This window comes from Gymnoscopelus microlampas (assembly GCF_963454915.1).
Source record: "Gymnoscopelus microlampas genome assembly, chromosome: 14".
Taxonomy (NCBI): Eukaryota; Metazoa; Chordata; class Actinopteri; order Myctophiformes; family Myctophidae; genus Gymnoscopelus; species Gymnoscopelus microlampas.
In genome coordinates, this window is record NC_139951.1 from 27,802,690 (window position 1) to 27,828,512 (window position 25,823).

The 25,823-nt window shown below is 42.7% G+C and overlaps 1 protein-coding gene across 1 annotated transcript in view; it reads left to right on the plus strand.

The window, feature by feature from the left end:
* Nucleotides 1–16,910, plus strand: part of ankfn1b (ankyrin repeat and fibronectin type III domain containing 1b) — a gene marked incomplete at its 3' end in the record, with an annotated part of 248,776 nt that extends 231,866 nt beyond the window's left edge. Inside the window, exons 15-25 of the mRNA XM_084078510.1 lie at nucleotides 1,447–1,579; nucleotides 2,395–2,514; nucleotides 4,324–4,539; nucleotides 8,115–8,281; nucleotides 8,903–9,053; nucleotides 10,140–10,308; nucleotides 11,874–12,040; nucleotides 13,709–13,916; nucleotides 14,436–14,907; nucleotides 15,352–15,733; nucleotides 16,581–16,910. Coding sequence (XP_083934636.1) covers nucleotides 1,447–1,579; nucleotides 2,395–2,514; nucleotides 4,324–4,539; nucleotides 8,115–8,281; nucleotides 8,903–9,053; nucleotides 10,140–10,308; nucleotides 11,874–12,040; nucleotides 13,709–13,916; nucleotides 14,436–14,907; nucleotides 15,352–15,733; nucleotides 16,581–16,910 — 2,515 coding nt within the window. The remainder of the gene's footprint in view (nucleotides 1–1,446; nucleotides 1,580–2,394; nucleotides 2,515–4,323; nucleotides 4,540–8,114; nucleotides 8,282–8,902; nucleotides 9,054–10,139; nucleotides 10,309–11,873; nucleotides 12,041–13,708; nucleotides 13,917–14,435; nucleotides 14,908–15,351; nucleotides 15,734–16,580) is intronic.
* Nucleotides 16,911–25,823: the final 8,913 nt, after the last annotated feature.

A 25,823-nucleotide genomic window follows, 5' to 3' on the forward strand; every position in this document is an offset into this window, starting at 1 on the left:
CTTGTGTATGAAGAATGATTTGGCAGAAAACATGGGATTCGTTTCAAATGTCCCGGAGTCTCACAGAGCCTTTAAAGTGCAATATACTTCAAGTTAATTTGATGTAATTTGTGATGTATTTAATGAATGTTTCATTACAACGTATTAGTAATAGTACGTACTAGAACACATGGGTTTGCACAAAACAAACAAAGAAATCACTGTGCGTATAATTTTGCTTTCACTTTGCAGGATGAATTAGTGTAGTTGGCCGATTACAAGATTTGTATTAAAAGACTACTTCACCTATTTTCAACCTATCTTCATATAACTGGTCCTCACTAATTCATTATAACAAGATGGCACCTATTTCTGTCTTCACTGTGTCTCAGAGGAGGGCTGTGGACCAGCGACATCATTGTTCGGCAGGTTCCGTAATTTCATGCTAACTTTCCAAGAAGAGAAAGTCTGTAGTTTGTATTAGCTTGGAATCCCCATGGTAGGCAGCTTTCTGAATTGTCCATATCCCACCAATGAGACTCAGACTGAGTGGAGTGTGCCATCTTCTAATGAGCAATTATAATGAAGTGCTCCATTTGGGCAAATTGGGACAAATATGTCATTAGTTAGTTTAACCGCAATCCTACTAATTTATTTTTAATGAGGGTGTGTGTGTGTGTGTGTGTGTGTGTGTGTGTGTGTGTGTGTGTGTGTGTGTGTGTGTGTGTGTGTGTGTGTGTTTGTGTGTGTGTGTGTGTGTGTGTGTGTGTGTGTGTGTGTGTGTGTGTGTGTGTGTGCGTGTGTGCGTGTGTGCGTGTGTGCGTGTGTGCGTGCGCGTGTGCGCGTGTGCGCGCGTGCGTGCGTGCGCGTGTGCGTGTGTATGCGTGCGTGCGTGCATTGCACGCCGCACAAATTATCTTCTTTGAATAGACTATCATCTTATATAAACACAATTGACACAAGGAATTGACACCCTCACTCCTGCTGATTACAGGAAAATTATAGTCACAGGGATTTGTTGAGAATTAGAAGAGAGGGAGTCTTTGCGCCCTGGCCGTCTGTCCATTGCAGGCGCGCTCTACCAAACCATTGGTTGGCATTGCGGGTGGTTTTAGATTCCGCCATACACGTTCCCAAACGTTTGTGGGTAAAATAGCAATTTTGGGGATAATGCAACAACACGCCCACGGCCACACCTCCAGGTGCAAATAGTGGAGTCGGCATAATGAATAGCGGGTATAGGCGGACGCAAAATATCGTTTAGGGTAAGTGCCAGCTCCCTTATCCGCATTTCACGGGCAGTGGGCAGAAATTCACGGGTAATGGGCAACGGGTTTGGGTATAGCAGTGCCAAAAATAGGGGCCTTGGTGTAGACTGAAGAAAGCGCACAGTACAGTCCTAACTCAGGTCCAGGTATTTAGGATTAGAGGGTTTTAAGTGTTAACGTGTGTGTATCACCCTTGCAGGGGACTCTACCTGACGGCCATTCTCTACAGAGACGACAACGTGCTGGTGACTCCAGAAGACCAGATCCCCATCGTGGAGGTGGAGGACTCCTACTCCAGTTCCCTCATGCAGGACTTCCTTTGGTTCACTAAGGTAGACAGAAGGGAGGGAAGGGAGAGAGAGAGAACATTGTAGCCTGCAGGCTTTCACCACATGAACCCTATCATCGCTGTTCTGGGCATGGCATTATAGGCCATTATTTGGCAAAAATGTCCTTCTGTGAAGAGATTTGGAGTGGAGGGGAAAAGGGAAGGGACCAAGTATAGAGCCCTGGGGGTCATGACAGCCATTCGGTTGCCGTGTTAAGCCACACATTTCTGAAAAGCGTTTTATTTTTTTAAATTATGATTAAATGGATATTCCACCGCTCCTCAGGGCCATAATCAGGCTGATCCGGTGCGTCTCAGGAGCGGACACATATATCTGAATAAAGAAGGTGCTGGAGCAACTCGGACTATTTGAGCCTTTTTTATTTGGATCACAGGGTGCAAAGCGCAGAATTATAATTCATGTTGCAACGAATACACACAGAGGCGTTCCCAGCTTGAAAGGTATAACAACGTATAGGGGTTGAAGCCATATTCCAGGATTAATTTAGATGAATAAAATGATATTTTAGCCAATCTGTATGAGTGGAGTATGTTAAATACAAAAATAGAGAAGTCTAATCTACTCAAGTCAAACTTTATTTGTATAGGACATCTAATTACACGGCGAAACTCCATGTGTTTTCATAGGAAAGCATGAAATTCATATTAGAGGTACAAACTAGCGGAACTGGCCATGTCAATGAAATAAATACGTGTGTGTGTGTGTGTGTGTGTGTGTGTGTGTGTGTGTGTGTGTGTGTGTGTGTGTGTGTGTGTGTGTGTGTGTGTGTGTGTGTGTGTGTGTGTGTGTGTGACCAGGTGTCCTATCTGTGGGAGGACATCCCCTGGCTGCAGCAGTGTCTCAGTCCATCCCAGTCGTCGTGTTCCTGCACCCTGCAGACACGCCTGAAGCTCTTGCAGGCTATCACCCACCTCCAGGTAGACCATCATCACGTGTCACTTTTGTACACTACAGTTATGTTTTTTTTCTTCTTCTCCTTAACCCATTTAAACCGGGAACGCATCTGTGTAAGCACTTAAACCATTACTTTGTACTTTGGCTGTTCAAGCGTGTAGATCTGCTATTTTTTTTTTTATCTCCAACACAACAAAATCTTTGAATACATATATTTTTTTTAAAACAACATTTGTAACTCAAATCTTTGCTTCTTGGGGGTCCCTGGAACAGCATATTTTGATGGGGATCGGTGGCCAAAAACATGTCATTTTGGGTGGTCCTTGACATGAAAAGGTTTGAGCACCACTGAGCAATAATAAAATAATATTAATACATTTTATTTGTAATGCACTTTCTTTTCATTCACAAGGAATCTCAGAGTGCCACATGGTAAAACATCATCAATCATATAAAGTTAAAAAAAAAGCAGGGTTTAAAAACAGATGTGACTAAACAACAGTTAAACACGAAAATGCCCTCTGAAACAAAAACGTTGTCAGGCCTATTTTAACCCATTAACACCTGGAACTGTGTCATTTTTAGATTTGAGCTAAAAAGCATTATTTTACACTTTGGGCTATTCAAAAATAGCAGATAAACAAGCTCATAGCGCGGCACTAGGGGTGTGCCGATACACTAATTTCACGAAACGATACGATACGATATTTGGCTCACAACTTCGATACGATTTCGATACGATACGATACGCACTTTTTTTTATTATGAAAATATATGGAGGAGAAAAAAAGAAAATGCAAACAAATAATTCTGTTTTTGCATTATTCAGACATGCAAACTTGTAGCTTTTCAGCTACAATAGCCGTTTTGAATCCAAATAGTATGACACCTGACCCGAAAAAAAAACATGTTGTCACTCTTTTCACTTCGGGGCCGTTTGCATGCCTGATTATTATGATTTTCAAAAACGATATTTTTTTTTTCCAAAACGATACATATCGTCGCGAAAACGTATCGCGATATATCGCGGGACGATATATCGGCACACCCCTACGCGGCACCGAGTGCCGCGCTATGAGCTTGTAGATCTGCTATTTTTGAAAAATCGTGAAAATGTGTGCAAATCTTTGAATATATATATTTTTTAAAGCGAACATTTTTAACTCAAATCTGTGCTTCTGGGGGTCCATGGAACAACATATTTTGATGGGGATTTGCGGCCAAATACATATCAATTTGGGGGTCCTTGACATGAAAAAGATTGAGAACCACTGATATAGAAACATACGTTTTTCAGAATACTGTTGAGATTTAGGAGACATGTAGAATCGGCTTCAGGTCTCAATGGGTTGAAAGAGTCCAGGGTCTGTGGTGCTCTCAGGTCAATAGGAAGGCTGTTCCACAGGCGCGGCGCTGCCGAGCAGAAGGCCCGGTTCCCCCATAGTATGTAGATTTGTACCAGGGACATCGAGGAGGAATCTGCTCGTAGATCTGAGGGTGCGGGTGGAATTCTGTGGGGGCCTAACAACAGTTTTTCAGAAAGGTTTTGACATTTGTTGAGACATTTGACAGTTACAAATGTTCGCTTTAAAACATGAGCTTGTATATCTGCTATTTTTGAATAGCCCAAGAAATCTAAAATGACACATATGCGTCCCGGGATTAAATGGGTTAAAGCAACTACTCTAGAAGCATTCTTCATTAGGATCCCCATTATCTTCCACAAAGTGGTCGCTATAGTCTTCCATCGTTGTCCACACAAAATGAATACAATAAAAACAGTCAATAGTTCAAATTGTACATTGTCCTGCCATCTCCCCCCCCCCCCCTAGGGCACGCTGGGAACTCAGGACCTGGGCCAGGTGTATTTCGAGCCAATCAAAGACAAGCACGGGAACGCCCTGTTGGTGCTGCTGAAGGACATGAGTACCTGTCCCAACCTGGACGGGGTGCGCTGGACCCAGCTCTGTAAACTCCAGCTCCAACGCAAGTCCATCTCCTCCCCCGAGGAGCCCACCGCCCTGGACATGCTGCTGATCACACTTCATGTGAGTAATATCATTTGACTTTATACTTAAAGGGATAGTTCACCCCCTCCAAAAAAAATCCCCTATCTATTAGTCACCCCATGGAGACTTGAATTCATGGATATTTTTTAGTTTTTGTCGCATGACCGGCATCGGTTCCGGTAGTCTCCTTTGTTTCTCCTACCGGAACCGCTGCCTACCGGTCCGCTGGTCATGAAATTATGAAATATCCATGAATTATATGTGGTGACTAATTGATAGAAAAAAATGTTTTTTTTTGGGTGAACTATCCCTTTAACCATATACATCATTGACTGGGGTCTCTCAGATGTCCATACTTGGCCCCCTCCTTTTCCCCCTCTACACCATATATCTTCGCCGACAATAGCCGATCTACAAGCTCACAACGTATCAAACTGCAAAGCATTGCGAGCTTGTACATCAGCAAATTCTTGTCAAAATGTTTGCCTATCATGACATGCTCAGAATAGGGTCCCTCGGGTTCATGTGGTTGCGTTGTTGCACGAAATGACAACACAGTATAAAGAAGCAACAAAGACTGATGACAAATCAGATTAGTGGTGTTTAAAAAACAATAACAACAAAACGATAAATAAGGAATCCTTTTTTAGCGTCCAGTTGTCTGAAGTTGGCAATTCGGCGTCGGAAAATGAGCTATTTTCTGCCATTGTTTGTGGAAGCGGCCGAGCCCAGCTGCCATCGCTGTGAGGAATGGTGTGAAAGATTTTGTCAGCGGTTGGTTGCGTTAGATTATTTTCCAGGGCTCATACTTCGCATTTTTTCTTACCCAAAATATGTTATAACATGAAACAGCTTAAAGGGACAATGCCTTTCCAAAACACTAAACAAACCCCAAAAAACATTCATTTATTGGATGAGATGTAATCTGTTTTTTAAAACTCCCATTTATGCAACAATCCTATTAACAAGGGTCTCCGGAGCCAATACAATAATACGACTGTAAATTTAAATGTGCTTCCAATTATGTATCCTAGCTGGCACCGCATCGTGCAGAGTCTCTATTTAGACACACACGTTAATCAGCCCCAACTCTCGTCTTCCAAATGTCACTCTCTGAGGACTCCACTATATCCAGTTGACTCACCAACAAAGACATTTAAATGCCAGATGCCAGGCCTGACCTAGGAGCCACTCCAACCATGAACATGAACTTCAATCACTTATCTACCTCACAATCCCTCCACTTTTTAACACTATATTCATTCAGATGGTAGCAATTAGCAGGTTTATTTAACCCATTACGAACGGGAACGCATCTGTGTCATTTTAGATTTCTTTGGCTATTCAAAAATAGCAGATAAACAACCTCGTAGGGCGGCACCGAGTGCCGCGTTACGAGCTTGTAGATCTGCTATTTTCGAAAAATTGTGATTTTTTTTTGCAAATCTTTGAATATATAAGCAGATATTTTTAACTGAAATCTTTGCTTCTGGGGGGTCCCTGGAACAACATATTTTGAGATGGGGGTCCGCGGGCCAAATACATATCATTTTGGGGGTCCTTGACATGAAAAGGTTTGAGAATCACTGATATAGCAACATAGTTTTTTTTCCCAAATTTTTTTAAAATTTAGAAGACATTTTTGTAGAATCGGCCCTCAGGTCTTAAAGGGTTAAATCTCTTCGGCCATTAAGTGCTGTGGTCTTAAAGATGCTACGTTGAGGTAATTGTTAGTGTCTGCACTAATGCAGTTTGGCCTTGACAGTTTGCATTCGGTAGGCCCTAGTGCCGCCTGAAAAGCCCAACCATGGATTGAATTTTCCCCCACGTTGGCCTGGTAAACCTGATACCCGCCGTTACCATGTTGTTTTGTCTCCAGCGCTCGAGTCGGTCTGGGCTTGCGGTTGCCCAAACAATGGCGGTGGCTCCCTTTGACGAAGCCACAGTTCATAGAAATATTTGTTTTGTGGCCAGTTATGAACAAATTGTATGATGAAATACATAGAAATGTGCTGAATGGTTATTCTTGGTGTATTGACTTCCACTCTAACCCATTCAAACCGGGAACACGTCTGTGTGTAACCACTTTATCCATGTTTTACACTTTGGCTATACAAAAATAGCAGATCTACAAGCTCATAGCGCGGCACCGAGTGCCGCGCTATGAGCTTGTAGATCTGCTATTTTTGGGGAAAATCGTGAAAATGCTTGCAAATCTTTGAATTTATATATTTTTTCAAGCGAACATCTTTAACTGAAATCTTTGCATCTTGGGGGTCCCTGGAACAAAATGTTTTCAGATGGGGGTCCGCGGCCAAATACATAACATTTTGGGGGGTCCTTGACATGAAAAAAGTTTGAGAACCACTGATATTATTGCAACATACATAGATTTTTTCAAAAAACTGTTAGGATTTAGAAGACATTTGTAGAATCCCCAGAAGCAAAGATTTTAGTTAAAAATGTTTGCTTTGAAAAAATACGTATATTCAACGATTTTCAACATTTTTCACAATAAAAAAAAAATAACAGATCTACAAGCTCATAGCGCGGAAATCTTAAAATGACACACAGATGCGTTCCCGGTCTTAAGGGGCTAAACAAGCCCCAGGCTGCAACAACTCGGTTTCTGAAGTAACAACAGGGCCAAGACACATGAAAAGAATCACGTCCAAGTGAATATTAGGGTGCCCTCGCAGACAAAGGTTTGAGAGATGAATACAGTTATAACGCGGTCATCATCATCATCATTAGCTTCTCCACCGCAACTTCCATCCTCATTACAGCTGTTATTATCATCCACATCTTCCCCGGTTCCAACACAATTACCATTATTATACTGTTCATCACTATCATAATCATCATCATCATCATAGTAATTATCACTTCAACTATTACGATACTCTCTGCTAAGACACCTCCCTCTTTCCCTTATCTACCATTCTCCATAATAGTCTCTGCTGGGTGGAAAGCTTGTAATTCCAAACCTGTTGCTTTTGAGGATATGGAATGCAGTGTAGTTATTATTTAGTCATAAGCTCTTGACTTTATATTGGTGAAATATTTATGAAACCCACAGCCGGATTTAAGTGGTTAAAGGATGACCAGTAGAATTAATTTATGACAAAACATAAAAAGATTTAATATGGAGATGCCAAGGTTTTCTGCTCAACAGCGATGATATGCCTGTGTGCAGTGGTGGACAGTAACAAAGTATATTTAGTATCATTAGTATTAAATATTAGTACTATTTAGTACTGTACTTAAGTAACGTTTGTCCTTTATGTGAGTATTTGTATTTTGGGATACTCCACTACATTTCAAAGACAAATATTGTACTTGTGACTCCACTACATTTCTAAGGAAGGGAAATTATGCATCACTTAAGCCCTATTTCAAATATAGTGAAAATAGCAGATCTACAGGCTCACAACACGTAGCTTGTAGAACTGCTATTTACACAATTTCTGATTTGTGAAAATCAATGTCATTTTTGGGGAGAAATGTCAACATTTCAATGCGGCAATGCATTGACATGAAAATATACTTTCTAATTTGTACTTACAAATACGTAAGTGTTTCTAATGATAGTATTTCTGTGTGTCCCCATATAGGAGAAGCTGGCCTACCACAGGCGGAGCAGGAAGCTGTTGTCTCCAGGTCTGTACCTGGGCTACCTGAAGCTGTGCACCTCAGTGGACCAGATCAGAGCGCTGGTCCCCCAGAAGCTCCCTAATGTCCTCTGTCACACCAAGGTCAGGGACAACGGCAACGTGTCCAGGTGAGGCTTTGCAGCACGGGAGGCTGGTCTTTGTGTGTGTGTGTGCGTGTGTGCGTGCATGCGTGCGTGTGTGCGCGAGTGTGTGTGTGCGTGCGCGTGCGCGTGTGCTTGTGCGTGTGTGTGTGCATGTGAGTGTGTTCCTGACTGACCACATTTTCGGGAAACAATTTGGACATCAAACTAGTTGATTGGGGACGCATGTCTAATTGGGGCATAATTGGTGTCCCTAATTAGATTTTACTGCAGTTTCATAAATGTAGATTAAGGGCATATTGGATGTCGGCCCACAAAACTATTCAAAAGTTGGCAGAACCTTGGGGCGCCCCGCTGGCCTAGCGGTCCAGGCGCATACCACATATGCTGGCTTGACAGCGTGTCGCGGGTTTGACTCTCGATCTCAACGACCTTTGCTGTGTGTTACCCCCCCCCCCCCCATCTCTCTCCCCATTTCCTGTCAGCCTATAAAGGCATAAAAGCCCCCAAAAATATCTTTAAAATATAAAAAAAAGTTGGCAGAACCAATTTGCGTGTGTGTGTGTGTTTGGGTGAGTGTGGGTGCGTTATGCATGCATGTGACTGCTCCCACGCATAAACACGTATACTGTCTCCTCTCCTCTCCAGGGAAGAATGGCAGTGGCTGCAGGCCCTCAGCTCACTGGAGGAGTCGTTGGAGATGGACCAGGACGTGCAGAGTGCTCCCCACCGCCTCCTACAGGACCTCCGCAGCGCTGCCAAGGACCTGGTGGCGCACATCAACGTCCCCGGTAACCAGGTGAGAGTCACCCACCCCCCCAAAAATGTCTCCACTAGGCCTAATAGCTATTGTTTTGGTACAGCCTATCTTGTTATGGTTCAGTTTGTCCTTCAGGCAGCTACAGTATAGCTATGATCTCTGCCCTGTGCTCAAGGCAGAACTACCGTACCACTGACATGAGTGTTAATGTACTTCTGACCATGATATCATGTACATAAAGCGTAACCACCACCTAGAATATTGTCTCGACTCCTATGTGCCTCAATCGATTGCTGATTGATCCAGAATTCCACAACACATTTCTGCAGGGGAAAAATTATGCAAGAGCTCAAATGAAGTAAAAGAAAAATGTGCGGATATACTGACCCAGTTCTATTCAGACCACTAACATGCCAGGGTCTCTGCAAAGTATTACGCTCAAAGGCCGGTTTTCCCAAAGCGTCCTGGCACTAGACGAAGAACAAATATGGTTTAGATTCCCAGCAGCATCGCAGCAACGCTGTAACAATCTCATGTCCACTTGGCTCGAAACATGAAGAATATGGTTTTAGCACTCGTATACTTAAACGGAATCCAAGATCCTCTCGTCCACAAAAGAACTGGACAGTTTATTGGTGATACGCAATAACCCTTGATTACCTCTAACCAGTCGTATTCCGTCCTGCCCGCTCCACGCTCGTTGTGTGATCCTCTGGTTCCACTTTGAAGGCACCACAAATCATTCTATAGTCTCTAGCGTTTTTACTGGTTTAGAGCAAGGGGCCAGAGGGCCTTATCTGCCATTTTGGGCAACCAAATAAATGTATATACTGTATAAAGCTCTCCGTGATATCAGACTCACACGCAGGAAAAGGGAAAACTGTAGAAAACCTACACCAACACTGAGGTCGAGACGCACAAATGGCTAATATTTAAGATACAGTCCAGACTCCAGTGAGAATGAGCGTTCTTCTTCCATCTTTACTGTAAATATTAGAAAATGATCACTTAAGCCCTTCTGGCTCCAAAGCCTCAATTCACATCTGTGGTCGATGTGTGGGTGCGTGCGTGCGTGCGTGTGTGTGTGCATGCATGCGTGTGTGTTTGCGTGTGTCTCTCCCCCAGGCCCAGGATTTCCGCATCTACAGCCAGGAAGTGTTGGAGTTTGGCGAGAAGGTGTCCTTCCTGCTGCTCCTGCCTCCGTCGGACGAGGTGTGCACGGCGCCCGGCCAGAACAACCCCTATTCCCCGCGCTCCGGGTTCCTCACTCTGCCTCTGCAGGTCTTTGAACTGGGTTAGTCTGACACAGTGTTGATTTTGGCAGCACATTTAGATTTAGTTTCAGTCAATAGTCTTTTGAATAAAATGTTATTTAGTTTTAGTCACATATTAGTCATCTGAAATGTTTTAGATTTTGTCTAGTTTTAGTCGACTAAATATCATAAGATTATAGCCGACTAAATCTACAGTTGATTTAGTTGACTAAAATGTATTTTGGAGGTGCCTTGAAGGTGTCGTAATGGCTGATTTTACACTTGGTTGCATGCTGAAAATAGCCGATCTACAAATTCACAATGCGTCGCATCTGCTATTTTCAGAGCGCAACACCCGAGCGCAACCAAACGTAAAATTACTTGTCTTTTAGTTCTACTGGATCTCTTCTCCCTAACATTTTAATCTAGTTTTTATTTGTTTATTTGTTTATCACTATATTTAGTCTTAGTTTTAATCACCATACTGTAGCTTAGTTTTTATTTAGTTTTCGTCAGTGAAAAAAGGTAGTCGACGAACATTTTTTGTCATAGTTTTAGTTGACGAAATCAACACTGGTCTGACAGAAGACATGCAAACGTGACTCCAAGACTGAATGTCATGCATTAATTCACCATAACTGTATATGACATTGTGGTTTTTGCCATCTGCTCGAGTTTGTGAAACGCGTTTCCCCTTTTATTCGCTCCATGCCCTGTAGATTAATCCTAGTTGTTATGACTTGAATCACTGGGAGGTACGGTAGCGGCTCGGTATGTAGAACGGTTCGATCCCGGCTCCTCTTAGCATCGCGTTAAAAGTGCCTTTGAGCAAGGCAATGAAACCATAACTGCTCCCCGGGTGCTCTTCAATACCTGCCCACTACTTCTAATAGATAGGATAGGATTAATAGGATTAAATGCAAAGGACAATTACACAGTGGTAGACACATACGGTATACATTTACATGAGCACTGTGCTTAAGTAAAACAAATTGAGTATCTGTACTTTACTTGAGTATTTGTAATTTTTGTATACTTTCACTCCACTTCACTACATTTCAAATACAGTATTGTACTTTTGACTCCACTACATTCTGCTTGTAGATCTGCTATTTTCACTATTGATATTTTTTGAACATTTCAGGAATCTTTCAATGTCTTTGGAAAATGTATAAATATGAATACAGCAATACATTCATATAAGAAACGAATGTTCTTTGTAATTTGCAATTATACATTAATTAATTAAATTTAATTAATTAATTTGCAAGTAAATTAAGTGCAATTTTGACAGAGCAATTTTCACTTGCAGTGAGTTGAATAAGACCAGGAGTATCTATACTTTGACTCAACTACTGGGCTTGAGTACTTTTGTCAACCCCTGCTCCTAATAGTTAGGATGAGTTAAATGCAGAGGACAAGTACATTTAACCCATTAAAACCGGGAAAGCATCTGTGTCATTTTAGATCTTAGCGTTGGCTAGTTGTGGCACACTGCGAGCTTGTACATCTGCTAGTAAAAAAAAAAAAATCTTGAAACTACTGATTTAGAAGGCATTTGTAATGGGTTAATGATCCCCTTCCCCTCCTCCTCCTCTTCCTCTAGTCCACTTTGATGCGTACTGCCCCACCTTCATCGGCCAGTACTGCAGGGTGTCTGCGTTGCTGGAGCTGGAGTCCCTGATCTCCCAGCAGGCTCTGAGGGAAGCCTTCTCTGAGACAGAACTTCACGCTGCCAAGCAGAAACATCAGCAGGTGCAGGAACATATGCAGGTAAAAACTATGAGGACTATATGGGTCATTTTCAGTGGTGGAAAAAGTACCTGAAAGCAGGCATGCAATGCTCATTTGGTATGTTCTTGCACTCTATTTCAATGACGTGACGCGCACGTCGCTTAACACCTACACTGCAAGTCACACAATGGACAATTGATATGCATCTAGGCTTATTCCTATGTTAATTCGCTTGGTGTGAGTCGGCCAAAATGTATATATAGGGCTGAAGTGGTTAATGTATGTTTTGTGATAATAATCTAAATCTGCAAAGTAACTAGTAATTTAAGTTTTCAAATAGTTGTAGTGGAGCAAAAGTACAATATTTGCCTCTGAGATGTAGTGGAGTAGAAGTAAAACAACTGAAAATTGGAAACACTCCAGTATAAAGTAAAAAATACCTCAAAATTGTACTTAAGTACAGTACTTGAGTAAATGTAGTTACTTTACATCACTGGCAATTTTATGTCTGGTTATTATAGTGAGGATCTGACTGCGGATGGCATTATGTAATCTGTTTGTTCAATGATGAAATACCGAACCAAAGGGATAAAACGGTGCCAAAATGATTCCCTTGGTATCATTTCAATATACAGAACATGCAGTGTATACAATAGAGGGATTTGCTGTTACTGATTACTCTATGCAAGATTGATGTTCGACTTTGGACTAAATATCTAATAGCATATGAACTTAATCTCAGTAGTGATTGCTCAAACGGTTTGCGGTTTAATGAAACAAGAAACATTGGACAGAATGATCCTCGCACATTTATCATTAATCTAATTCATGACTTACAAACATGAAGATCACAGGCACGCAAACTGTTGAGTAAGAGCCACACGATGCAAGTTACAGGCAAAAAGGTCAAGTCCTCTGATTCATTTCACACTGGATTTATTTATTAACGCATCCAGTATCAATCACTACATCGCAGGGAACTGGATACAGACAAATGCGGTAAAGGATCAGTATGAATTAATATTAACCACTTTAAACCTCACTATGTAACTTTTTTTTTAATGAATAAAATGTAATTTTGTCCAATGGTAGAGCATGTTAATACAATATAACTCATACAATTGGGGTGGTTGTATTTGGTCTCCTTGCTCAGCTCCTCTATTGAGACATTTAGATTGTGTCAAAGGTCATGTCTCACCTAGACACAAGATCTGACCCAAATTTTGACCTGTCAAGAGTCAATTTATCCCCTGAGCAAACAGGTAGGCTCTATTAGTTCAATGGTAAAGATTTTAGCACTTAAGCAGGAAATCAGGTTCAAATCCAGGGTAGAAGAGGAATAGATGGTTCTGCTACTCTGTAATGTGGGAAGAAAAATTATGACCATGTCTGTTTGTTGTTGGGTTTTTTTGTTGCAGTTTTTTGTATTTTTGTTTATCTATTTTTATTTTTATAATGTTATTGTGTATGTGTATCTTTTTTATGTGATGTCTGTCTGCTCTGTTTTAATTTGATTGTTTATAGGCATTTTATTTATACAAGAGCCATATTGTTACGTCATGTTTTATATAATTGAAAAATGACAATAAATATTTTTGAACGATTAAAAAAAAGAATAGGGACACCGGGTGAAGGACTAAATTATTCTAAAATATGTGTACTATTCGATGGAGATAATCATTAGTTTCTTCGCTTGCCACTCCATAGCAAATGGAGGAGCTGTGGCGCGAGGCGAGGTGGATCATGGACGCCCTGCAGTACGCCCGCTACAAGCAGCCCACGGGGGGCATCTCGCTGACATGGATCATCGACTTCTCCAAGGACGTGATGCCGGACAAGCCTCCTTCCACCTCCTCGCAGCTAGAATACCTCCCCTCCCCCATGCCCTCGCCGGAGCCCTGCGGCAAGCACTCTGGTCAGAGAAGCCCTTTGGGGCATTTTTATAAAGATGTGATATATAAATATGCAAATTACAACTTATCGTCTCTTGTCGGGTGGAAAGCGAAAACTGATTCCAAAAGTAGCAGATCCACAAGCTCGAAACGCGCCGCTACTTTTGATGCTTTTCTGTGACGCTGTAGTGTGATCAAGTAGGGCGTTAATTTACAAAAAAACACAAACATTTTAAATATAGAGATAGGAGGTTTCTACCCGACAGCAACGTTATACAGTATGTATAATATATACTGTACATCTCCTCACTGTCAGGTGGTGCAAAGAACCACGTACCTTGATGTGTATCGGAGGCGACATGTGATTGTCTTTGCTCTCTCTAGAGTCTAGAACCAAGTGTGGGAGTTAGCAGATGTGATGATGAGGGACTATAGTCCCATAATTGGCATAATGACTAAATTAGGAGAAAGAGATTTTCCATCCGTGGTGTTTAAGTAAACACCAGAACATCAAAACCATTGTGTTCTACGTCTCCCTGCAGATTTCCACGGCCTCTCGGACGAAGAGGGCTCCTCCGAGGTCTTCCTCACCACGGACAGCGACTACGACTCCAGCCGCGCGCAGAGCCCCCGCGAGCTGGACCTGCTGCCCGCCTCCCCGCTCTCCTCCTCCGCGGCGCTGGAGCCAGGGCGGGGCTTCCTGCGCAGCGACGGGAGCAGCTCAGGAGGAGGAGTAGGGACCGGGGGAGGCAGAGGAGGAGGATGCGGCGGAGGAGGAGGCGGCGTGCTGAGTGACTCCACGCCGGACGTCCTCCAGGCCTCGGAGCCTTGTCAGCTGGGGAGGGAGGGCGAGAGGTGTGGCGGGGGAGGGGTCGGGGGAGTAGGAGGAGGAGGAGGGGAGAGACGGAGGGGCGGCTCGGTGGCTCCGGAGCTGTTGGACAGCGACTTCATCCTGCCCAGCCGGCAGATCGAGCTGCTGCGCGTCACAGAGAAGCGGCAGGCCTTCTGCGTCAGGTACAAACCATAGAGGACTATGTGGGTCATTTTCAGTGGTGGAAAAAGTACTAAAAATGTTTTACTTAAGTAAAAGTATCAATGCTGCAATGTAGAAATACTCTGTTAAAAGTGAAAGTCTTCAAAAATTTCAAAATTTACTTGAGTAAAAGCACCAAAGTATTGGTATCAAAATGTACTGTAAGTACCGAAAGTAGAAAGTGCTCGTTATGCAGAATGTTCGGTTTCACAAGTTTTCAAATGTATGAAATGTATCACGATCTTTTGAAAATAGCAGATCTACAAGCTCACAATGCGACGCATTGTGAGCTTGTAGATTTTTTTCAAATATTTTCAAATGGCCGAAATGTATATACAGTATAGGGCTGAAATAGTTTATGTATGTTTTGTGATAACAATTAAATCTGCAAAGTAACTAAACTGAAGTTTTCAAATAATTGTCAGAACCAGCAGCCTGGAGTTCCCGCCGTCCAGCGCTTCCTCCTCGGCCCACCAACACCACCACCACCACCATCACCACTTCCACCACCACCACCCGTACTGTCACTCCTCCGCCGTCTCGCCGGCGCCCTCGCCCTCCGCCTCCCCGCAACGGCGGTGGCACAGGCCGTCCTCGGTGGACCGCTGCTGCTGCTGCTGCTCCTCGGCCGACAGGTGCCAGCCCCAGCCCCTGATGCCGCCCACCCGGACCATGTCGGAGGACAGCGGCACGCAGAGGCTCTCCATCACCACCTCGCCGCCCGGCGCCCACAGGAAGGGCTGGGCCGCCACGCTCCGGGTGTACCCGCAGTACCGCACGGGTCTGCCCAAGGAGACCAGCGTCAAGGTAAGAAATGAATGCACTTTGCGTTTTGCCGTTTTCGCCCCGAAATGAATCAGCTGTCTCGGTTGTGATTTACGTCAGAGTTGCAATTACATTACAGTCATTTACGCTTTTATCCAAAGCGACTTACAATAAGTGCATTCAACAAAGGTAGACAAGAAAACTACTAATCACGAGAAGTCTTAAGTACATTCTCTACTCAAACAAGCAACTAAGAGCATACCTAGCGCTCAGGTAAAAGTGCAATATATCAGCTACCTACTTTCTTAAACAGATGAGACAAATAGGAAAATCAAATGAGCACGAGCTAAAACAAATAAGTGTATCAAATGAACAAGATCCAGTAAAACAAGAGCTCATACAAATAATTGGCAACAAGTAGGCAAGGCTAAGAGGAAGGGTCAGGGTAGTGTTTCCTGAAGAGGTGGGGTTTCACCTCTGCAATGTTGCAGTTATTTCTTTTTTTCACTTGTGTGGAACGGTACATAAAAACAGGTCTCTAATCTGGATAGTACTTTTACAATACATTTAACTAAATCTTTGTACATAAAACAAAATAAATGGCAATATTTGGTGGCAGTGTCATTGGTTACCCGAATTTTGTTCACATGTATTTATGTTAGTCAGATGTAAGTTGTTCACATGTTCACATGTATGTTATCTACTGCAGATAGGCTACTTATTTAGATGCTAGGTTTGATGTTCACCTGCTATCCTAGTTACTTTGTAACGCTTGTTAACAATTACGTAATACTTGCTAATTACTTGACGTGGTGCGTTGATTATTTATACCCATTTTCAAACCCTGACTGACGACTCCGTCCGTCTCCCTCGTCTCGTCTCTCACCAGCTCCATGTGACTTCAGGCACGTCGGCGAGGGAGATGGTCCAGCTGGTGGTGCAGGAGATGAACGTGGTGTCTCGGCGGCTGCTGGGCGGCAGCAGCAGCCCAGGAGAAGGAGGCGACAGCGAGGAGCAAGAGGAGCCGGGGGTCTACTACAGTCCTGAACAGCTGGAACACTTTGGTCTGGTGCTGGTGGTGGAGGACCGGGAGAAGTGGCTCCAGGACGACTTCTGTCCCCTGGAGCTGCAGAACCCCTGGCTGAGGGGCAAGCTGTGCGTCCGCATCAAGGAGTACTCCCCGCTGGCGCTCAAATACAGCCGAGCCACCACGGTGTGATGGAACCCCCCGGGCGGGGCGGGAGTAGACATTCTAGGGCACTGTTTCCCAAACAATGGGTCGGACCCATCTTTATTAGGTCACGGTCCAATTTGTATGGATTTTTTTTGGTTTCCTACATTTTGTTAATTATTATTATTTAAAAAGATAAAAAAGCTCAATTTTTCATGAATTAGAAACAAATTCAATGATTTTTCAAAAATAATTTCAAATAAATAATTTAAATAAAAGACATTCCATAAATTAGAAAACAAATATTTAAGAAGTAGTGAAAATAGCCGATCTACAAGCTCACGTCACGTCTTATCGCAACATGTTGTGAGCTTGTAGATCGGCTATTTTCACTAGTTTGGGTCCCGGGGAGAATTTCTCTTTTGGGTCTCGAGCTAAACGGTTTGGGAACCACTGTTCTAGGGGGTCAAATCTGGGAGATTGTGCTATATACTGTAGGTGGAGGATGTCCTCTGTTGAACTGGTTCATGTTGTGGTCAGGAGGGGAAGTGTTGGGACTCCACTAGGACTGGGACCTCCTTAAGCCAGACCATCCTTAAGCCCACCACCCCCTTTTTCTATCCTCCGGGTGTACTTTTATCGTTGCAATTGTCTGTTTTGTTGTTTCTGAGATGCTGCTGTGAGACTCTTATGTTTCCATGAAGTGTTTTACTTTTTTCTTTTCTTTCTTTCATACAATAAGGGTCCTTTTTTTTCTGTACATCTGAAACCCCCTCATCTGGACACCAAATGAACAATAACAAATATAAAAGAAAGAAGAATACTTATGTGCCGTCAGACATTTGTCGGGTAAGAGAGGAAAAAAAAAGGAAAAGAAAAAAGGATGTGACGTGAGGAAGATTAATGGCGCGCCACTGGAGCATCTGGCGTGATTGACGCCAACACATTGGGCAACGTGCGCTGCCAAGACGACATGGGCAGCATCATCAGTCCCCCCCCCCCCCCCCCTTCTTCCCCAACCACACGCGGACGAGGCTTTTCCTATGAACTCTCTCATTGTGTCATTCCCAAAGAGCTGTCGGGCTGCAGCCACCCGGCCCTCGTGTTCCCAGGATGTGGGCTCTGGACCGGGCCCAGAGGACAGGAAGCAATGAGGGGGGGGGGGGGGGGGGATTGGGGGCTGGCGTCTCCACTTGGGGACGCAATAGGCCCGACGACTTTGGCCTGTCAGCCCATCACTCAGTCCATCTTGGCCACTAGTTACTGTATGGTAGCAAGAGAGGCCGCACCGACCTAGGCAAGGAGGGCTAGATCGGTTAACTCTTTAAGACCGGGGACGCATCTGTGTGTCATTTTTAGATTTCTTGTGCCACGCTAAGAGCTTGTATATCTGCTATAAAATCATGAAAAGTTGTGCAAATATTTTCTTTTTTTTTCTTTTTTTTTTGCGGACATTTGTAACTCAAATCTTTGCTTCTGGGGGTTCCTGGAACTAAATATTTTACAAATGTTCGCTTTAAAACATATATAATCCAAGATTTTGCCACCATTTTTCATGATTTTTCAAAAATAGCAGATCTACAAGCTCATAGCGCGGCACCGAGTGCCGCGCTATGAGCTTGTAGATCTGCTATTTTTGAATAGCCAAAGAAATCTAAAAATGACACACAGATGCGTTCCCGGTCTTGGGTTAAGAACAGAGAGAGAGAGACAGAGACATGGAGAGATGGTATGGTGGAAGGCTCTGGTGTTCCTTATCTCCCTTCTGCAGGAATAGACCCTCTGTTTAATACAATGTCACCATCCTGTACCTGACTAATATGGCCATCTCACCATCTCTGGTGAGGCAACACAAAACAAAACCAGCTCATTTGGCTTTGTTTTTTATAGTTTGTTTGTTTTTAGTTTTGTTTTATCGTTTTTTGTTTTTTAGAAGAGATACTTGACTTTGAGTAATGTTTCTTTTGGTTAGGTTTTAGTTCGGGGTTCCTCTGTAATCGGAGAAGCTTGTAGATCTTCCACAATCCTGCTGAAGACGTCTGTAGCTATACTGTGCTGAATGTTAACCGGATCAGTGTTTTCTTTCTTGTACTCAATTACAGTGGTATTCTAAATTATCAATAAAGGGCCTAATCGCCCTGCCAAGGACAGCTCTCCGAAAACAAGACTAGGTCAAAACCTAGTTCATGGCTGGACCGTGTATGAAATGCTGGAGGGCTTTTAATCATAAACAATGGATACAGGAAGTGGTGACACTCGTAACTTAGTTTTAGCATAGCTTAATCCCGTAACTTCATCAGTCAGTGATGTTCTAAGTTTTTGTGTTATCACCATAGAGGTTTGGTTTGTTAGTTTGATAGATCATCCAGGCTGACTGGAACCAAGAGATATGCATCAAATTAAGAACAGGTTGGTTGTGATTACGATTACAATGATTACTACATCCCATAGCCTGGAGGGACGATTGACCAATGGTGTATCACTCAGTGACTCAGGCGTTCACGTTTATATGGCTGGCCCCGCTGTTGCGGTCCAGCTAAAAACTCCTATTGTTGAAGGGATGGATCGTGGTTTTTAAGAAGCTCATCTGATAACAATATGAGATCCCGTGCCTCAAGTGTTTTGGTCTTGCAGACACTGAAAGAAGACCTTTTGTAGCAGTTTTGCTACTTCAGTAGGGCTGGATATTTCTCAGAAAATTCACAAGCTTTGTTCCCTGTTTTATATTACGGCTTACAGCATACTTGGACTTAAATATGGTAGGCTGTTTCAAGTAAGCTATTTTAGGTTCCATTGACTTGCACTGGCATTGCTAACAAAATGCTTATAACTTATGCTTCTTATTAACTAAAATGCAGATGCAAGTGTATTTTAGTGTATTGGACTGATCGAACTCCAAGCTTATGACAGAAGTGTTTCTTAAAAACCTAATCTATCCCTTTGAGACAGTTGTAGGACACCGTGCCAAGTTAGGATTTCTCTGTTCAATACAGTGCCGTGTACAGTACAACTAGTGCAACATACAGTGGATATATATAGGAATGCCCACATGTTGCTTTCATAACGTGGAGCTGGGCTTTTCTCCGTTCAGTGACTGCAGGCTTTTCTATTTGAATTTGTCATTTTTCATCAACATCTTTTCATATCACACAGTATTCCCTCCTGTGCACTGAAGATCTCAACCAGGTTGGTTCAATAAAGTGGCTGAGCGTTCTAACAATATATTACAGTATTTCCAAATGTGAAACTAAACACTGACAGTGTTGCTCTTGGTATCTTCACAAAATGTAGCACCAGAGATTCCTAAAGCAGTATACTGAGGTGATGAAGCAAGTCACTGGATGCCTTGTCTTGAATGTAAGCCTGCAGTTACTGTAGCCTTCTAGGTTCTGTAGAATCATCTATATGACCTCCTGAAGCCTGATTTATACTTAGTTGCGTGCCAGCGTCACGTGTTTGAGAATTGCAGATCTCACTGGTGCGCAACTAAGTATAAATTGGCAAAAGAGCATTCCGTTGGGGAGTTCTCTGACCCTGATAAGAGTGTTTACAGAGTTCAGTTTCCCTCAAAAATGACTTTGTGTTTACGTGTAATTACTGTATAAAGAAGTCTTAAGAGCAACTGATATTATAAGTTGTAATTGGTTTTACTGACGTTTGAACTCTTGTGTTAGTGTTTAGATGTCTCCTTTATTCACATTGTTAAACTACTGTTGAGGCAAAAAATAGCAAAAAATTATAAATAGCACAACTACCGAAACCGAAACTATGTACATAGACAAAATGGGAGCAGGGGTTGAATGTACTGTATCTGCTGTAAATGTTATGTAAATGTGGTGCTGTCATCACTTTGGAGGTGGAAGGGGGTTGAGGTTATAGACACTTGTCTGTCTGAGGAGAGCACTGTGGGAAAAAAAGGAGAGGGGGGTGGAGTGGGGTGGGGGTGTCAAATAAACTCCCTTACCAGGCATAAAATAAAATAAAAGCCCCATATTTACAAGGAGTCGTTGGCAGATCCATCGGACCAAGTCATGAAGGAGACATCACGTCACTTTTTTAAAATCTATTTTTATTGAACAATAAATGAATATTATAAAATAAAAGCCTCTGTTGTTTTTGTGGGTTCTCTTTTTACGGATCACTGCGCTGTGAATGGAGGAAGTCACAAAGTGTCACGTTCGGCCCACTTAACAATAAGATGGAACTTTAAAGTGGAATTGGCTTCTTTTAAATGCTTCCTGTCTCAGAGATAGTGGTAGAAACACCATAGGAAACAGATAGGAAACACAGTAAAAGTCGACAGTGTAAATTTAACTCTGAGAGTATACAAATGGAACCTTTATGGATCCATTTGTTTCAAATTGTATGCTCTATAAATGGACCCTTACATGGTTCCATTTGTATATTCTCAGAGTGGGATTAACAATCTTTTTTTAACCGGGCATCAGCTACTCTCAACTACAGCTGTGTTCTACATTACAAGTGGTATAAACCCCAGTAGATTCAATGATTATTTTTGGCACATCTCACCAGCCATAAGGAACACAACATGATTATTTTTCGAGTGTAGGCAGAGCCAATTTTCTTTGGAGCTTATTCATTTAGGCTGAGGTTTCAGCTACATGTAGCCGTGCACCTCCGGAAGCCATTCACTTGCCCGAGAATTAATGACAAATAGAGGTCACTTGTTCCTGCAGATGCTGTGTTGCAATGATCTCATGAGTGTTTGCTGCCCAGTTGATGAAAACTGAATGGTGGGCAGCTGCATGGAGAATCTATCTGTAAGCATAAAGACATAACTATGAGAATCATGCCATCACCAGCGAAGAACAATATTGTGCTATACTGACACCATGGGCTTGCTGTACATTTTAACAGCGGAGTTGGACGGGGTTTATGTTTTCGCTCGATTCCATTTGTCTGTTAGCAGGATATTTCCAAACATTATGAATGGATTTGCATTAAAATGTTGTGGAAAGTTTGGTCATGAGGCAAGGAAGAACTGATTTTCACACTGATTGGCCAAAGGGGGATGTGGCGATGGCGATGAGTGTGGCTTCTCACAAAAAGGCACAAGAATTAATGTATAACCACTGTATAACCAACGAGCTTGATGGAAACCAGAATGTTATCCAATTTGTGTGCCTATTAGCAGACAGAATAGGAAACCTACATTACTGGCCCAATCAAGCAAAATAGAAAATTGGGGTGTGTGTGTGTGTGTGTGTGTGGGGGGGGGGGGGGGGGGGGGGGGAATGTTAAGGAAATGTGTTAATATGTATGGGCCTATGTTGTGATATTTGTCATTTCTTTAATAAAACTTTAAAATAAATTAGTGATACTGCAAACGTATATAGCCTATATATTTTTTACTTTTGCAGTAGACTTATAATTGTGCATGTAATTCGTTTTAATATAACAAGCTTTACAAAGCTAATTTTCTTGACAGTGGAGGTAACTTCCGGGTTGTCCTGCAAAAATACGTCATCATCCAACCTGACAGAAATTAACGACGGATCATGACAGCCGTGACAGAGCATGGCGTCATGCATCCTAAAACAAAACAAGGCTGAAGTCAAAGGTTTCAAAAACGAAAAGAGACGAGAGAGGGCGACCGTTACTCTACATAATTTAACACAGAAAGGTGGGTTTATATATTTGTCCGTGACGTGAGTGCTGAAGATAAACCAGTTTTTAACCTGCAAAGTTAATAACGTTCGACTGTTAAAATAGTTCGGCTTGCTAAAGCGTGCTTTTACACTTGTGTTTACCTTTTGCTGAAATGTAATCAATCCTGCCAGCCAGGGCAGGTCAGGGCAGTCTAACCTTTTATCAAACAATTGATAGCAGTATTAGCAGCCCCAGCAGATTGAGCGGCTGAGCATCAGGGTTGCCATGTCCGCTTATTATAAGCGACTTTGGGCTCGTTTTTCTATAAAGTCCCTTGTGGGCTTGTTTCGGTGTTGCTTATTTGGGCTTTATAAGCAACTTGAGCTTTATTCCTAATGTTGTTTAAAACAGGGGTTCTCAGGCATTTTCGTGTTCAGGACCCCCAAATTAATATGTAATTGTCCGCGTATCCCCATCTGAAAATATTTTGTGCCAGGGACCCCTGTACCAGATTTGTGTTGTTAAAATATTTCAAATTTTACATTTTTTCCCCAAGATTTTTGTGAAAATAGCAGATATACAAGCTTGTAGATCGGCTATTTTGAAATAACCGATGTATAGGTTTAAAGTGCTCATGTGTGGCCTATAGTCGCTTCTTTTGGGCTTGTTTTCATAGACCTGGTTTCTTATTTCTCTTGCAGAATCTGCGAAACACTGCTGAGCATCCTGTTGTCACCAGGCTTTTCACATGGAGGAGGAAAACAAACATACTGGCATCAGTGACCCCAGTCACCCCACACAGTGAAGCAGCTGTCAAGTTTCCAGCTGAACAAGGTGAGCAGCAGCATCTTGTTGAATGAGTCAGTAGACAGAAATTAATTAAAATGTTAGGGGAGGGAAAGGCTGTTATCTCTATAGCTCTCTGCCTGTCTCTTTCAAATATGAAACATTACTCTAGTGTGTTACTTTTATAGTTCTCAATCTCCACATCATGGTGAGGTGGTGATATTATCCAACTGGTCTCTATATTGTCATATGGACAAAATCAAATATCAGGATAATGTTGACAAAATAAACATTTACACTCTTGATAAACATCATCAGCAATGCTCATGTAACAGAAAATGACATAACTCTACTAAATGCATCCTTTAAAACCAGGAAAAGACAAAACGTATGCAACTTATTACAATATCCGAAATCCCAGACAATCTAGCCTCATATCATGAGATCAATACTATAGCATTGTTACAGTATATTGCCCCGCCTGGAGGCTGGAGGCTTAGTTTTCCCATAGGATGGCAGTGGAATAAATAAAGGTGACCTTGTTTTCTTCCCGCGTAGCTGGTTAAGTTCAGGCATAGGTGTGTTGTGTTTTAATACATTCATTTCACTTGCAGTTTTCACTGTTAATATAGTGTTGGCATGGGATTGGTGGTTTTAAGGTTATGGTAAGCATATGAGGAGGAAAAACTAAAAAAATACTGCATCCAAGGTCAAACCTTTTCATGGGACCCAAACTCCCAGAATATATGTAGAAGTATTTCCTTCATGCATTTTGCGTTATTTTCTACAAACAAAATTAATTAGAGCATCAAACAATATTGTGTATGATGTGTTTTACTACTAGTACTTTGTGACTTAAACAGATTTGTTTGTTTTGTACATGGATATTGCCCACTCGATTTTGTCCTTCCGTCCTGGAGGGTGCTCCCCTCTATTGTGATCCCTCCTGAAGTTTCTTGCTTTTTTTCACGTCAAGATTTCTTTCTTGGGGGTTTTCCTCACCTGATTGATGGTCTGATCAATCCCAAAGTTTGTTCAAGAATTTTCAAACCTTTTCAAACTCAAAAGATCTACAGCTTCACCATCCACTCAGCTTCAACCACAGTACTTTGTGAATTGCCTCCACAAAATAAAAGCATGGATGATATCTGACTCAAAATCTACAGCAATGAAACTGAGCTCATGGTTGTGGCACACAAGGTTGGATATTTTCTTCTGGATGTCGTCGACAGCTGCTCTATCTCCATATGTCTCCAGATGTCTGCAACCTGGGTGTCATCCTTGACCCCACCTCCTCTCCTTGCTGTCACACATTAAATCCATCACCAAATCTGCCTTCTACCACCTAAAAAACATCTCCAGACTCCGGTCCCTCACTCTCGGATTCCGCGGCTGAGACCCTTATAAATTGCCTTCATCGCCTCCCGTCTCGACTACTGCAGTGGAGTTCTTGTTCAGGGTTCCCATGCAAAGCGCTGGACGGGCTCCAGAATGTGCAGAACTCAGCTGCCAGGGTTCTCACCCACACCGAGCCCTGGCAGCACATCACCCCCACCCGTATCCACCTGCACCGGCTCCTGGTTAAATTACACATCGCATCACAAACTCCTCCTTCTAACCTACAAATCTTTCCATTGCCCCCCCCCCCAGTACCTGTCCGATCTCCTACATCATCATACTCCCTCACGGAACGTACGGTCCTCTGACATGGGTCTCCTCAGTCTGTACCCCACCCCCCGCACCAGCATGCAAACATTTGACCACAGAGCCTTCAGTGTGGTAGCCTCTACCCTCTGCAACTCTCTCCCGACAGAGATTTGCAATGCACTGGACACATTTAAAGTTTGCCCTGAATAGGCGTTTTGGTGTAAAGTGTCCTTGTCCTATGTAAATCTAAGTTATTATAATTATTACAAACTCTCACCGGTTTGCATTGGACGAGTTGTGAGCTTGTAGATCGGCCATCTTCACTATTCATCGTATGACAAAGTACTGTGTGTATATATACAGCATAAGTGTTCATGATCTATGCAAATAGAGTTGAGTTAATGTATTTCAACTATAATGCTCATGAATGTCCATGCAGTCGCTGAAAAGGGAGCAACATTTTTATCGAAGCAGTTTCTCTTGGGGGGACAGAGCAAACGTCTAGCATGAATTCAGCAGAAGTAAAACATGTGACTTCTCCAACGGCTACAGCTGTGTACTGAAAGTAACTTTATTTTAATTTTTTATTCACCATCCTTGAGCCTGAGAATCCGCCTGCATGGCCAGCTTGCTTTCGGCAGTCTCATATCACAGCGTTCCCTAGCTGGCACCAGGGTGTATTTTTTTTCTAGCCCTTAGGCAAATAAAACGCTGCATGCTTCCCTGTCAACAGATCCTACACACACTAATGTGGCGGTGGACACACACAAGCACGCACAGTGGCTCACACAGCAGTGACACACACACGGGAGTATTAATATATGGACGTGCAAATGCCCGTGTATATCATCTGGAAGATTTACACTTTCTGCACGAACGGCCACACGCCATGTGCGCTTTTCACGGCGCACATGTCCT